Source organism: Phacochoerus africanus, chromosome X (genome assembly GCF_016906955.1).
Source record: "Phacochoerus africanus isolate WHEZ1 chromosome X, ROS_Pafr_v1, whole genome shotgun sequence".
NCBI lineage: Eukaryota > Metazoa > Chordata > Mammalia > Artiodactyla > Suidae > Phacochoerus > Phacochoerus africanus.
The window spans coordinates 72219206-72233980 of NC_062560.1; the positions used below are offsets into that span (position 1 = coordinate 72219206).

Sequence of the window (14775 nt, forward strand, 5' to 3'; positions counted from 1 at the left end):
AGAGGTGACAGGTTCTTTTCATGACTAAACCACTATTTAAGATAGTTGGACTTGGATTTTAAGTCCTCATCTAGACAAATCACTTATGCCTAAAACAACAAATATAATGAAAAGTTCTCCACCCAGCAAAGTAACGTTCAAGTGGACTGTGGAGAATATTAACGGCGTTACCAGGAATAGCGACAATCAACCACATGGTTGAACCTTTTCTCCGTAAGGGAGCTGGTGAGCCGCAGTAGCTTCCCAGAGCCGCACAGGAGAGCTGGGGAAATGGGCGGAGAAAAGGCGGAGCCGACCAGCGAGGCGTGGGACTGGGAGGTGCAGTCGTGCGTAGAGCCTAGTTGAACTGTTTTGTTCCTTTCCGCTCTCTGTGTGAAGACCTGGGCGGAGAGGGTCACAGATATGGCGGCCTTTAGGGTAAGTAAAAGGTACCTTAGTTTTTCTGGGTTCCAAGAGTACTTCAGTAACTATAGAAGTGATCCTCCTAATTTCAGAAGGGAGCTCCACAGCTAGAGGTGAGGTGGAGGTGGGGTTGTGAGAGAATTGGCGAGGTCAGGGACTCTTTAACGTTTGAGGCCTCAAGACACCTGCCTCTCCGCTTTAAAGTTTCCTCAGCCTGGGAGGATACTCTCTCCTCAATTCTCTGCGGTCGACCGTTTATACTGCGGCAGAGTGAAAACTGCCAAACGGCTGAGTGAAAATGGCCGACCGGGGCAACGAGCAGAGGAGACTTGGGTTTGAACTGAAACAAAGAGAAAGGAATCCCGGGCAGTTGTCTGGGTGCACGGGGCGGGGCCTCACGACCCTTTGAAGGACTTTGTTCAAACGTTATTATTTAGGGTGATAGAGACCAGGATAGAGACATCCCAAGTCTCTGTGTTGAGCGGGTTTGTATTCACTGTTGTTATTCTCCGAGTTTGAATAACAAACGTAAGTTTCTTTTGAGTTCCATAATGGGAAAAGGTGCCTTTACTTCGGAATCTCTGTGCAGGAAATGACTCAACCGGCTGCTAGCTGCAGTTCCCTAAGTAGATTTCATTAACTGTAGTGGATACAAGTCTACTCTCCTAGTCCATGATTTTCTTTTCTGTGGAAAGGTTCATTTGTGCTATATATTAGATACCAGATCTAAGTGACATCATATGGTATTTGTCTTTCTCTTTATGACTTACTTCGCTCAGTATGAGAGTCTCTAATAGATTTGTGGTTGGGCGGGGAGGGATTGGGAGTTTGGGGTTAACCATGCAAACTGTTGCTTTTGGAATGGATTAACAATGAGATCCTGCTGTGTAGCACTGGGAACTATGTCTAGGTACTTAAAACAGAGCACGACAATGGGAGAAAAAATTATGTATACATGTATGTGCAACTGGGTCCCCATGCTGTACAGTGGGGGAAAAAACATGTTGGGGGAAATACCAACAAAAAATAAAAAATAAATTAAAAAAATAAAATAAAAATAAAAATAAACTAAAAAATTTTTTTAAAAAGTAGTCGACAAATATCAATGAGTAGATGAGTATCTGTGAGTAGATATTTGTACCAGGTTTTAAGTATAGAATGCACTGTGCTTGCAGGAGATACAAATATAAATAATTCAGGCTTAGTATCTGTCTCGATTCACCATTCTCAATCCATTTCTCTTTTCAGAATTTATCTGAATTATCACAACACCCTTCTAACTGGATTGCTGCCTCTAGCCTGGCTCTCATGGAATTTATTTTCCTCTGCACTGCCAGAGTACTAAAATGCAAATCTGATTATGCCCTTCTACTACTTAAAGACCTTTATTGGCACCCTGTTATCTGCCCTCCGGGGTCAGGTCAGACTGCTTTGTCTAGGAGAGCCTGGCTTTCCAGCTTCATTTTCTGTCTTTCAGGATATCTTCCAACATCTGTACTCCAAACCTTTTTCATGTCCTTTCTCTGAGCCTGAAGTATCTATCCCATCCTCATCTAGTTAGTTCCTACTCATATTTCATTCATTCACTTAGCAAGGATTTGTGTGCTGCCTTCTCATATGCTAAATACAAAATGCCTTTTCCAGGATAGTGTCCCAGACCTCCCCAGTCTAATTTAAATAACTCCTTTTTGTGCTCCCAGAGGACCTGGGTACACTTTTACCATAGGACTTATCACACTACAAATAATAAGGGTATTTACTTGTCAGTGCTACCCTTTTAAACTGTAAGGTACTTGAGGACAGTGATTGTAATATATTAACTCTTGTATTCTTAGTACATAAATGCCAGGTAATGAAGATAAAAGAGATTAAATTAAGCAGTGAAGGTGGGTCATACAACAAATGTGATTCAGAGTAGGGGAAGTGCCTGCCTCAGGAGAAGTAGAAAGTGACCTGAAGGTTCTGAAGAGAGAGCTCACACCTGGTTGAAAAGAAAAAGAGATCATGAAGGAAGTACAGAGAGAAAAGGACGGGTCAGTGGTTAAAAAGCAAACCTGAATAGTGTGTTGTCACTGAAGCCTAGAGAAGGAGAAAGTTGAACAGTCTTTTGATTTGGCCATTAATAAGTCACTGGTAGCTACCATTTATTAAGTGCTTACTACAAAGCCAGGCATCATGCTAAAATACTTTGCATGTGTTATTTCGCTTAATTCTCAAGACAACTTTATGTTGTAGATATTATCATCACCATTTTGCAGATGAAAAACTAAGGTTTAGAAAAGTCAGTGGGTAGTATCCCCATTTTTTTTTTGTCTTTTTGGCATTTCTTGGGCCACTCCCGCGGCATATGGAGGTTCCCAGGCTAGGGGTCTAATCGGAGCTGTAGCCACCAGCCTATGCCAGAGCCACAGCAACGCAGGATCCGAGCCGCGTCTGCAACCTACACCACAGCTCACGGCAACGCCGGATCGTTAACCCACTGAGCAAGGCCAGGGATCAAACCCGCAACCTCATGGTTCCTAGTCGGATTCGTTAACCACTGCGCCACGACGGGAACTCCAGTATCCCCATTTTATACATGAAAAACTTAGGAAAAAAAATGCTTGCTGCAGGTTATACAGCTACTAACTTGAAAAACAAGGTTCGAACACAGGTATATTTCTCTTCAAAGTCCCTGATCTTTCCACTACTCCTTGCCTCTGAAAGGGAGGTCTTCAGAGAAGTCCTCCTTAGTCTTACTCATTAGTCTTCAGAGAAATGTGGTGAGAGGTAGGAAAGAAATCTTGAGATGAGGTAGCAAATTCCAGAAAAGGTGTCTTATTGTTTTAAAAAGTAGAAGACTGTGTGCCAAATAAATCTCATTAAAATGGGGGAAAAAATGTCAAGAGACCTGAGCAGGTTTGGAGACAAGGGGAAATGTGCCAAGAACTAGTATAGAAGAAAGAATTAATAATAGTGATCATAGCTGTTTTATGCTATTGAACACTTCCTGTTCTAGGTATTTTGCTAAACATTTGTGAATTTTTGCATTTATGCTTCACAGTGTCCCTATGAGTAAGTGCTATTATTACCAGCATTTTACAGATAAAGAAACTGAAGCTTAAAAAGGTTGAGTAATTTTCCCAAAGTCACACAGTTGTAAGTGGTAGAGCTGGATCTGAAATCCCACCATATGAGTCCAGGTCATGAGGCTTAAGCTTGAGGATGCATCTATGAGGCGGAGGTATAAAAAAGGGTAATCTGTGGTAATTTTGAAGCCCCAGAGTTTTAATAACAAGGATTAAGTTAGAGAGGAGTCCTGAATGTTGGAAAATAACTCTGAAAATAGTTTACATATATTTTGAAATATAAGAGCTTTTTGAGCGGATGTGATTGTGAAACACTGATTTGGAATTAGCTTTGAGAACGAGAACTGTACTGATTTATCCTCCTGACTTCTTCTTAGGTGAGTGTGGTCATCATACTACACCATGGAACCCATCTCCTCCTGACTTCTTGAATCAGAGAGAATGGCTGGAGGACTGTAGTAGTGTTGAAAGCCAAATTTCATTAATGCCAGAGATTGAGTGAATATGAGGAAAATTTGGGTTCTGAAAGGTACCTGTTTATAATAGAATGTTTAATATTGAAATATGGCTATCATGTATTGAGTATTTCCTTTGTGTCAGACACTGTACTACACTGTTGATGAATATTATTTCATTTAATTCTCAAAAAGTTTTCTATGGTAGATAATTTTATTAGTTCAAAGAACAGTAGTAGAGCAGTAAGGAAATCAAACCTGGAATAGGGGATTGTATTTAGAGAAAAGTTTGTTGAGTTTAGGATTTTAGCTATTAACAAGTTCTGGGGAATGGTAAATTCTGGGTGTACTGATGGAGTGGTTAACCACAGTGGAGTGAATACGAAGGTCTAAGAAAGTGAGGTCAAAGAACAGTCAGGTGAGGCTTTTGAGTGATTTGCCCACATGGACATTAAAGTCACTCAGAGTTATGGCAGAATTTAGGGTATAGAAGACGACCATTAACCAGAATCTTAAATCTTTTATGTGATGAAGTAACCAGGAGGCAGGTGCTAAGGATGAGTAGATGAGCCTCAAAGAAGACTTACTTTTCTTTCCTTTTTTCTATTTTTTCTATTGAAGTGTAGCATACATACAATAAGGTACACAAATCATAAACAGTTTGGTAAGTTTTCAAAAAATGGTCATACTTGTTCAACCAGAACCACCTCCGAAAAAGAACATTACCAGTAGCCCAGATCTCCCCTTTTTTCCTCCTTCACTGTAGATTAATTTTGCCTGTTTTTGAACTTTATGTAAATGGATTACACAGCTTTCTTTCTTTTTTTTTCTTTTGGCTTATTAGGGCCTTATCTGCAGCATATGGAATTTTCCAGGCTAGGGGTGGAATTTTGGAGCTGCAGCTTGCCTACACTACAGCTCATGCCGTCGCTGGATCCTTAACCCACTGAGTGAGGCCAGGGATTGAACCCTCATCCTCATGAATACTAGTCAGGTTTGTAACCCACTGAGCCACAATAGGAACTTATTTACTCTGTTACACCTGGTTTCTTTTGCCCAGTATTATGTTTATGAGATTTAGCTGTTATGCATGTATATTAGTTCATCCATTCTTATTGCTGTATGATATTCTGTAAGATGAATATATCATGATTTATTTATCCATTCAACTATTTATGGACATTTGAATTATTTTCAATTTGAGCTATTAACAAATTATGCTTTTATGAACATTCTTATGTATGCCTTTTTGAACACATTGTGCATATTACTGTTGAGTGTACACCTAGGAGTGGGATCGCCAGGTCATAGGGCATGCAGCTTTGGTAGCTACTGCCAGATAGTTTTCCAAAGTGGTTGTACCTCAAGGGACAGTCATATTTCATTTCAGGCAAGGAGCAAAGAGAGTAGACACAATGCAGGGGCATTTGGAGTTTGGGGGAGTAGAAGGAAGTTTGGTTAGTGGAGAGAAAATGCAGAGCACTGTAGGGATTAGAGATGATAGGTGACTCAAGAATTGTGTTTTGGGGCTGGAGCCAAGGATGATGGGGATGGGAAGGAACATGGACAACATAGACCTAAAGGTTTCAGGATCCTTGATAATACCAGCCATATATTCTTTTGTGTCAACTTTAGTCCTTGTCTCTTTCCTCTTCTTTGTTTCATGTAACTGATACCAGAAAATAGTTGGAACGTAACAAAGTGAAGTTCATTTTCAGTGTAACTTTGAAAATTATTGCTTTGGAACCCTTAAACATACTTGATATAAGTTCCAGGATGTTGCTTTATGCCATAAAGTGAAAATGATCTGTACTTTGCCTCCTCCCACACCCATATGACTGAACTAACTCTTCCCTGAGATGCCATCCTCACATATGGCTATTAGGTGTTCTGTGAACCTCATTTAATATGGAAATAAAAGATTACTTGACGTGGACCCTAAAATTTTTACACAATAGACTCATGTGAGTCAGTATTTCTTAGTTTTAGCTGTGCATTAGGATCATCTGGGAAGCTTAAAAATGCCTGAGCCCCACCTCAGATGGGGCCTTTTAATGTTTTAAAAGCCCACCAGTGATTTAGATGTGTTGTTGGGTTCAAGAACCAGTCTTTTATACAAGTTATAGAGAAAAGAGTATTAGGCATTTTCAGTTGATGAAGAACAGGCAGGTTCAAGTTATCTTCAAGTAGTAGTTTAATGGAAAGATATATAGATAAGGAATAAAACCTAGGAAATTATCTCACCAGCTAAACAAATCTCCAGAAGAACCATTCAGGATACCATAGCAACTCAGGTATTTACCATTCTCATGGCTGTTCTGCTTCTGCTAATGTTATGTTTCACATCCAGACTTTCCTAGAGAGAGGATCTGATTGGGTTGGCTAGTCACTAACCACTGCCAAGTACCCTTCTTAGGCAGAAATTGCTCATTAGACCCCTTTGCAAGGCAGTCTTTTGTTGACTGCCTTTGGCTCAGGTACCAATCCCTCATCCATCCAGTTTTAATCAGTGTATCACTCCCATAGTTCACAGCATAGTGACATATGTTAGGAATTACAGAAGGGAGCAATATAGTTGTCAGATGTTCCAAGGCTTCTTAAAAGGGGCAAGCAATGGATGGATACTTTTGGGATTCATGGTCTGTCTGGTACAATTTACTTTTGAATAATTTTCAGAAGTAAGTAATAAAGTTGTTGAAAATATGGTGGAATATATTTAGAGTTGCTATTAAAAGCTAACTTATTAAGATCTTATAATTTAAATTAGGAAATGGTTTCCCAAGGATAAAAAAACACTGAGACAACCAATGTAGGTAGCAGTCTATGGTGGGTAATAAAATTTACTTAGGTATAATTTGGAACATGTTCGGGGCAGGGGGGACACATAACCCATATCTGTAATCTCTCCTGAGTGGGACCATCTGTTACATAGACTTGATGGATATTAGTACTCTGAGTTAAGACATGAGTTACATACTGACTGTAGATTGGCCTGGCTGATTTTGGATCTTTTCTCTCAATCATTCTGAAACTCACCAGGGATTTCTAATATCACTAGGCTAACTAGTACTGCCCCATCCCCTCCGTAGGCTGGCTCTTTGTAGTTCACCTCATTCATTCATATTTCCAAATTCCTACTTGACATCTTTGGGTACATTAAATTCAGCATGTCTAATGTTTCTTTATCTTTACCAAATTTGATTATTCTGCTATATTTCTTATTTTATTTAGGAACATAAACATCTAATCTTGGGGTCATCTTTTTTTTAATTTTTAAAAATTTTTTATTAAAGTATAGTTGATTTACAATGTTGTGCCAATTTTTGCTATACAGCAAAGTGACACTTTCAGTAATGCGCACACACACACACACACATATATATATATATATATATATATATATATATATATATTCCCTTTCTTATATTACCTCATATATTATCTTCCATCATGATCTACCCCAAGAGACTGGATATAGTTCCCTGTGCTGTACAGTAGGACCTCATTGCTTACCCATTCTAAATGTAATAGTTGGCATCTACTAACCCCAAACTCCCAGTCCATCCCACTCCCTTCCTGCTTCCCCTTGGCAACCCCAAGTCTGTCCTCTATGTGAGTCTGTTTCTGTTTTATAGATAAGTTCATTTGTGTCATATTTTAGATTCCACATATAAGTGATATCATATATTTGTTTTTCGCTTTCTGACTTACTTCACTTAGTATGAGAATCTCTAGTTGTATCCATGTTTTTGAAAATGGCATTATTTTGTTCTTTTTATGGCCAAGTAGTATTACGTTATATATATGCACCACATCTTCTTAATCCATTCATCTGTCGATGGACATCTAGGTTTCTATGTCTTAGCTATTGTGAATAAGTCAGCTGTAGTGAACATAGGGGTGCATGTATCTTTTTAAATTATAGTTTTGTCTGGATTTATTGCCCATGAGTGGGATTCCTGGATCATATGGTAGTTCTACTTTCATCTTTCTGAGGAACCTCCATTCTGTTTTCCATAACAGTTGCACCAATTTATATTTCTACCAACAGTGTAGGAGAGTTTTCTCCCCACCCTCTATAGCATTTGTTATTTGTAGGCTTATTAATGATGGCCATTCTGACTGGTGTAAAGTAGCACCTCACTGTAGTTTTGATTTGCATTCTCTAATAATTAGTGATGCTGACTGTATTTTCTTGTGCCTACTGGCCATCTGTATGTCTTTTTTGGATAAATGTCTGTTTAAATCATCTGCCCATTTTTTGATTGGGTTGTTTTTTTGTTGTATGAGATGTTTGTATATTTTACAGATTTACCTCATCAGTTGCATTGTTTGCAACTGTCTTTTTTTCCAATTCCATAGGTTGTCTTTTTGTTTTATGGTTCCTTTGCTGTGCAAAAGCATGTCAGTTTGATTAAATACCATTGGTTTATTTTTGCTTTTATTTCTATTGCCTTGGGAGACTGACCTAAGAAAACATTTGTATGGTTTATGTCAGAGAATGTTTTGCCTATGTTTGCTTCTAGGGGTTTTATGGTGTCTTTTCTTATGTTCAAGTCTTTAAACCATTTTGAGTTTATTTCTGTACATGGTGTGAGGGTGTGTTCTAATTTAATGGATTTACATGCAGCAGTCCAACTTTCCCAGTACCACTTACTGAAGAGACTGTCTTTTTTCCATTTTATATTCTTGCCTCCTTTGTTGAGGATTAATTGACTCTAGGTGTGTGGGTTTATTTCTGGGCTCTCTATTCAGTTCCATTGATCCATATATCTGTTTTTATATCAATACCACAATTTTGATTACTGTAGCTTTGTAATATTGTCTGAAGTCTGGGAGAGTTATGCCTCCTGCTTTATTTTTCCTCACAATTTCTTTGACAATTCTGGGTCTTTAATGTTTCCATATAAATTTTTGCATTGTTTGTTCTATTTCTGTGAAAAATATCATGAGTAATTTGATAGGGATTGCATTAAATCTGTAGATTTCTTTGGGTGTTATGGCCATTTTTAATGACATTAATTCTTCCAATCCAGGAGCGTGGAATATCGTTCCATTTCTTTGAATCCCCTTTAATTTCTTTGATTAATATTTTAAATAGTTCTCAGCATATAAGTCTTTCACCTCCTTGGTCAGGTTCATTCCTAGATATTTAACTTTTTGGGGTGTGATTTTAAAAGGTATTATATTTTTATATTCCTTTTCTAATATTTCATTGTTACTATCCAGAAATGTAACCAATTTCTGAATGTTAATTTTGTATCCTGCTACTTTGCAGAATTTGTTGATCAGTTGGAGTAGTTTTTCTGTGGGGTTCTTAGGGTTCTCTATATATAGCATCATGGCATCTGCATAGTGACAGTTTTACCTCTTCTCCTCCAATTTAGATACTTTTATCTCTGTTTTTTTCTTAAAATGTCCCCTACATTCATACTGTTAACAAGTCTTGTGGGTACTTTTTTCTTTCATACATTGTAATTCTTCTATACCTTACTTCAAAAAACATCTTAATGCCTATAACATACAGGAGATAGTGATAAACATTGGGGATACAAAAATTAACAAGATGTGAACAAGAACTACACAGAAGAGAAAACACTAAATCTAATAAGCACATGAAGAGATGCCCAAATTAATTAATGGATAACTGCATATTAGAACAATGGATAACACTTTATTAAGCTAGGGGAAAACAGAATGCTGGTTAAGTACAAAGTTGGTAGGGATATTGGAATATAATCACCCCCATGTAGAAGTTCCTATTGTGGCTTGGCAGGTTAAGGACCTGATGTAGTCTTGTGAATAGTGGGTTCAATTCCTAGCCTCAGTCACTGGGTTGAGGATCTGGCATTGCCACAAGCTGTGATGTAGGTCACAGATAATGTCTTGGATCCAGTGTAGCTGTGACTGTGGTGTGGGCCTGCAGCTGCAGTTCCAATTTGACTCCTATGCAGGAACTTTTATGCCATAGCTATAAAAAGGAGAAAAAAAAGTATCCCCATGTACTACTGGTGGGAGTGTTGACTGATAGAGCCACGGCGGTGATCAATCTGATATTATTTGGTGAAATTAAGTATATACACATATCCTATGGCATGGCAATTCTGTTCTCGTGTGTATATCACAAAGATAGACAAGTTCATGAGGGCTCTTGTAGAAGGATATTCATTGCAGTGTTTTTTATGGTGATGGGGAGCTTGAGGCAATATAGGTGTCCCTCACTGACATTGGATAGATGAAAAATAGATATACATCATATAAAATTATACAGGAGCTAGAAGAAATGGGCTATGTGTACATATAGAAACACAGGTAGATTTAAAAAGCTATGCTTTATGAAAAATGGTAAGAAACAAAATAATTATACCATTTACATTGTGAAAAAAGAAAAAATGAGACATGTGACAATTAAAAACATGTATGCATTACTACAATATGCATTTTGCAAAAGCTCAAAAAAGATAATCATTAAGTATATTGATATAGCTATGTATGGTAGGTGAATTATAGTGAAATTTGGGGACTAAAGGAAATAAATTAATTTTAAAAGAAGGAGGACAAAGAAGAACAAGACCAAAGTATTATTTTCAAAGAATGGACTCTAGTGGATGAATCTGAGAAATAAACACAAATTCTATTCAAAATAAAAAATATGTATATAATATATCTAAAAGTTACTGTGGGAGAAAAGAGAAGGAAATCGTTTAAATGCCCACAGAACATAAGGCTGTAAGTTGTCTTTTTGTTTGTCTTTTTTCCTTTTCTGTGCAAAAGTTTGTCAGTTTGATGAGGTCCCATTGGTTTACATTTGTCTTATTTCTGTTGCTTTGGGAGACTGACCTGAGAAAACATTTGTAAGGTTGATGTCAGAGAATGTTTTGCCTATGTTCTCTTCCAGGAGTTTGATGGTGTCTTGGCTTATATTTTAAGTTTTTAAGCCATTCTGAGTTTATTTGGGTGCATGGTGTGAGAGTGTGTTCTAGTCTCATTGATTTGCATACAGCTGTCCAAGTTTCCCAGTACCACTTACTGAAGAGACTGTCTTTTTTCCATTTTATGTTCTTGCCTCCTTTGTCAAAGATTAATTGACTGTAAGTATCTGGGTTTATTTCTGGGTTCTTTATTCTGTTCCATTGGTCTGTATGTCTGTTTTGATACCAGTACCACACTTACTGTGTCTTTGTGATATTGCCTGAAGTCTGGGAGAGTGATGCCTCCTGCTTAATTTTTGTTCCTCAGGATTGCTTTGGCAATTCTGGGTCTTTTGTTGTTCCATTTAAAGTTTTGGATTGTTTGTTCTAGTTCTGTGAAAAATGTCATGGGTAATTTGATAGGGATTGCATTGAATCTATAGATTGCTTTGGCTGGTATGGCTATTTTTACAATATTAATTTTTCCAACCCAGGAGCATGGAATATCTTTCCATTTCTTAACATCTTCTTTAATCCTTGATTAATGTTTTATAGTTCTTGGCATATAAGTCTTTCACCTCCTTGGTCAGGTTTATTCCCAGGTATCTGATTTTTGGTGGTGCAATTTTAAAAGGTATTGTATTTCTGTATTCCTTTTCTGTTTCATTTTTAGTATACAGAAATGTGACTGATTTCTGAATGTTAATGTTATATCCTGCTACTTTGCTGAATTTGTTGATTAGTTCAGGTAGTTTGGGGGCTGAGTCCTTAGGGTTTTCTACATGTAGTATCATGCCATCTGCATACAGTGACAGTTTTACCTCTTCTCTTCCTATTTGGATGCCTTTTATTTCTTTTGTTTGTCTGATTGCTGTGGCTAGGACTTACAGTACTATGTTGAGTAACAGTGGTTAGAGTGGGCATCCTTGTCTTCTTCCAGATTTTAGTGGGAAGGATTTCAGCTTTTGTCAAAGGAGTTTTATGTTTGCTGTGGGTTTGTTGTTGTAAATTGCTTTTATTATGTTAATGTATGTTCCCTCTCTACCCACTTTGGTAAGAGTTTTTATCATGAATGAATGTTGGACTTCATCAGATGATTTTTTGCATCTATTGAGATGATCATGTGGTTTTTTGACTTTTCTTTTGTTAATGTGGTATATGACATTGATTGATTTGCCTATGTTGAACGATCCTTTGCACCTGGGATGAATCCCACCTGGACGTGGTGTATGATCTTTCTTATATGTCATTGGATTCAGTTGGCTAAAATTTTGTTGAGACTTTTTCCGTCTATATTCATCAAAGATATTGGCCTATACTTTTCTTTTTTGTCTGGTTTTGGAATTAAGTTGATGGTGGCATCATAGAATCTTTGGGAGTGTTCCTTCTTCATCCTTTTCAAAAAGTTTAAGGAGAATGGGTATAAGTTCCTTTTTGTATTTTTGGTAGAATTAACCTGTGAAGCCATCTGGTCCTGGACTTTTATTTGTAGGGAGTGTTTTTATGACATTCAATTTCATTTATAGTGATTGGTCTGTTCGGTTGACCTATTTCTTCTTGATTCAGTTTTGGCAGGCTGTAGGTCTCTAGAAAGTTGTCTGTTTCTTCTAGGTTGACGAATTTGTTGTAATATAATTGTTCATAGTATTCTCATATGGTTTTTTGTATTTCCACAGTATTTGTTGTGACTTCTCCTTTTTCATTTCTGATTTTATTTGGGTTTTTTCTCTCCTCTTCTTGTGAGTCTAGGCAGACATTTTTCTATTTTGTTTACCTTTTCGAGGAACCAACTCTTGGTTTTATTGATTTATTTCTATTGTTTTTGACTCTACTTTATCGATTTCCTCTCTAATCTTTATGATTTCGTTCCTTCTGCTGATGTTAGGTGTTGTTTGTTCTTCTTTTTCTAATTCATTTAGGTGGTGGGTTGAGTTGTGTTGAGATTTTTCTTCTTTTTTGAAGAAGGCCTGTATTGCTATGAATTTCCCTATGAACACTACTTTTGCAGCATCCCACAGATTTTGAGTGATTGTGTCTTCATTATCATTTGTCTTGAGGCACTTTTTAATTTCCTTCTTAATTTCCTCATCGACCCATTGGTTTTTTAGTAACATGTTGTTTAGTCTCCATGTGGTCAGTTTTTTCTCATTTCTTTTCCTGTGGTTGATTTCTAGTTTCATGGCATTGTGGTCAGAGAAGATACTTGAAATAACTTCTGTACTCTTAAATTTGTTGAGGTTAGCTTTGTGCCCCAGTGTATGATTGGTCCTTGATAATGTTCCATGTGCACTTGAGAAGAATATATATTCTGATTTCTTTGGATGTAATGTCCTGAAAATGTTGATTAAGTCTAAATTTTCCATTGTGTCATTTAGGATGTGTGTTGCCTTATTTATTTTCTGTCTAGAGGATCTGTCCATTGATGTGAATGGGGTGTTACTGTCTCCTACTATTATTTTATTCCCATCAATTTCTCCTTTTATGTCTGTTAGTATTTGTTGTAGGTATCTGGGTGCTCCTATATTAGGGGCATATATGTTGATGATTGTAATAGCCTCTTCTTGAGTGGATTCTTTAACCATTAAATAGTGTCCTTCTTTGTCTTTCTTTATGGCTTATATTTTAAAGTCTATTTTGTCTAATATGATTATTGCAACTCCTGCTTTCCCGTCTTGCCCATTGGCATGAAATATCATTTACCATTCCCTCACTTTCAATCTGTAAGTGTCCTTTACCCTCTGGTGAGTCTCTTGTAGACAGAAGATTATAGGTTTTTGCTTTTTTATCTGATCTGCCACTCTGTATCTTTTGATTGGAGCATTCAGTCCATTGACATTTAAGGTAATTATTGATAGATATGCATTTATTGCCATTTTAAACCTTGCTTTCCAGTTAATTCAATGTTTCTCCTTTTTTTTTTTTTTTTGGTGGATGGTTTCTATTTATTTTATGCTTGAGTACTTTTCTTTTCAGTTTTTGTGAATGAAATGTTTGGTTTTGATTTGTGGTTGACTTTTTTTCTTTAAGTATGTTAACCCTTTCCTGTGTCTGCTTGCTTTAGCTTGATGTCATATAGGCCCAAACACGTCATTAAAATTTAAAAAAAAGGATCTAATTTTTCTTACTTTCTTTCCCCACATTGTATGATTTTGATGTCTTTTTTTTTTAACATCTTAATATTTAGATCTGTATGCATGGCTTATTTAATTGATTGCTTTCCAATTGTGATTTCCTCCATCCTATTTCTTCTTATTTCTTTTTTCTTTCTTTTTTTTTTTTTTTTAGAGAAGCTCTTTCAGTATTTCTTGTAGAATGGGTTTAGTATTGCTGTACTCTTAGCTTTTGTTTGTTGGAGAAATTCTTTGTTTCCCCTTCTATTTTAAATGACATTCTTGCTGGATAGACAACTCTAGGTGGAAAATTTTTTCCTTTCAGCACCTTAAATATGTCTTGCCACTCCCTTCTGGCCTATAGTATTTCTATAGAGAAATCAGCTGATAGCCTTATGTGGGTTCCCTTGTAATTTTCGCTTTGCTTTTTTCTTGGTGTCTTTAGAATCCTCTATTTCTCTGTAACTTTTCCATTTTTATTATAATATGTCTTGGTGTGGTCCTGTTTGTTTTTAACTTGTTTGGGTCCCTCTCAGCTTCCTGTATCTTGATATCACTTTCCTTTAGATTTGGAAAGTTTTCAGACATAATTTATTCAAATATATTTCCAATCACCTTTTTATTCTCCTTTTGGAATTCCTATTACGTATAGATTGGCCTGATTTATATTATCCCATAGATTTCTTATATTGTTTTCATGTTTTTTCACTTGGTTTTCTGTCTGCTGTCCTGATTGGCTGATTTCCATTATTCTATCTCCATGTCAGTGACTTGTTCCTCTGCATTATTCATTCTGCTATTTATTGCCTTTAACTCAGCTTGCATCTTT

The 14775-nt window shown here is 36.9% G+C and overlaps 1 protein-coding gene across 4 annotated transcripts in view; it reads left to right on the forward strand.

Annotated features, from left to right (window-relative positions):
* Positions 1-291: 291 nt before the first annotated feature.
* Positions 292-14775, forward strand: part of APOOL (apolipoprotein O like) — a 68447-nt gene continuing 53963 nt past the window's right edge. For 2 of the 4 annotated variants that reach the window (XM_047765197.1, XM_047765201.1), the window contains exon 1: positions 292-417. In XM_047765197.1, coding sequence (XP_047621153.1) covers positions 403-417 — 15 coding nt within the window. In that variant the 5' untranslated portion in view covers positions 292-402. Of the gene's footprint in view, positions 418-3847; positions 4000-14775 lie in introns of all 4 variants that reach the window. The other 2 variants (XM_047765198.1, XM_047765200.1) reach the window with 2 other exon arrangements.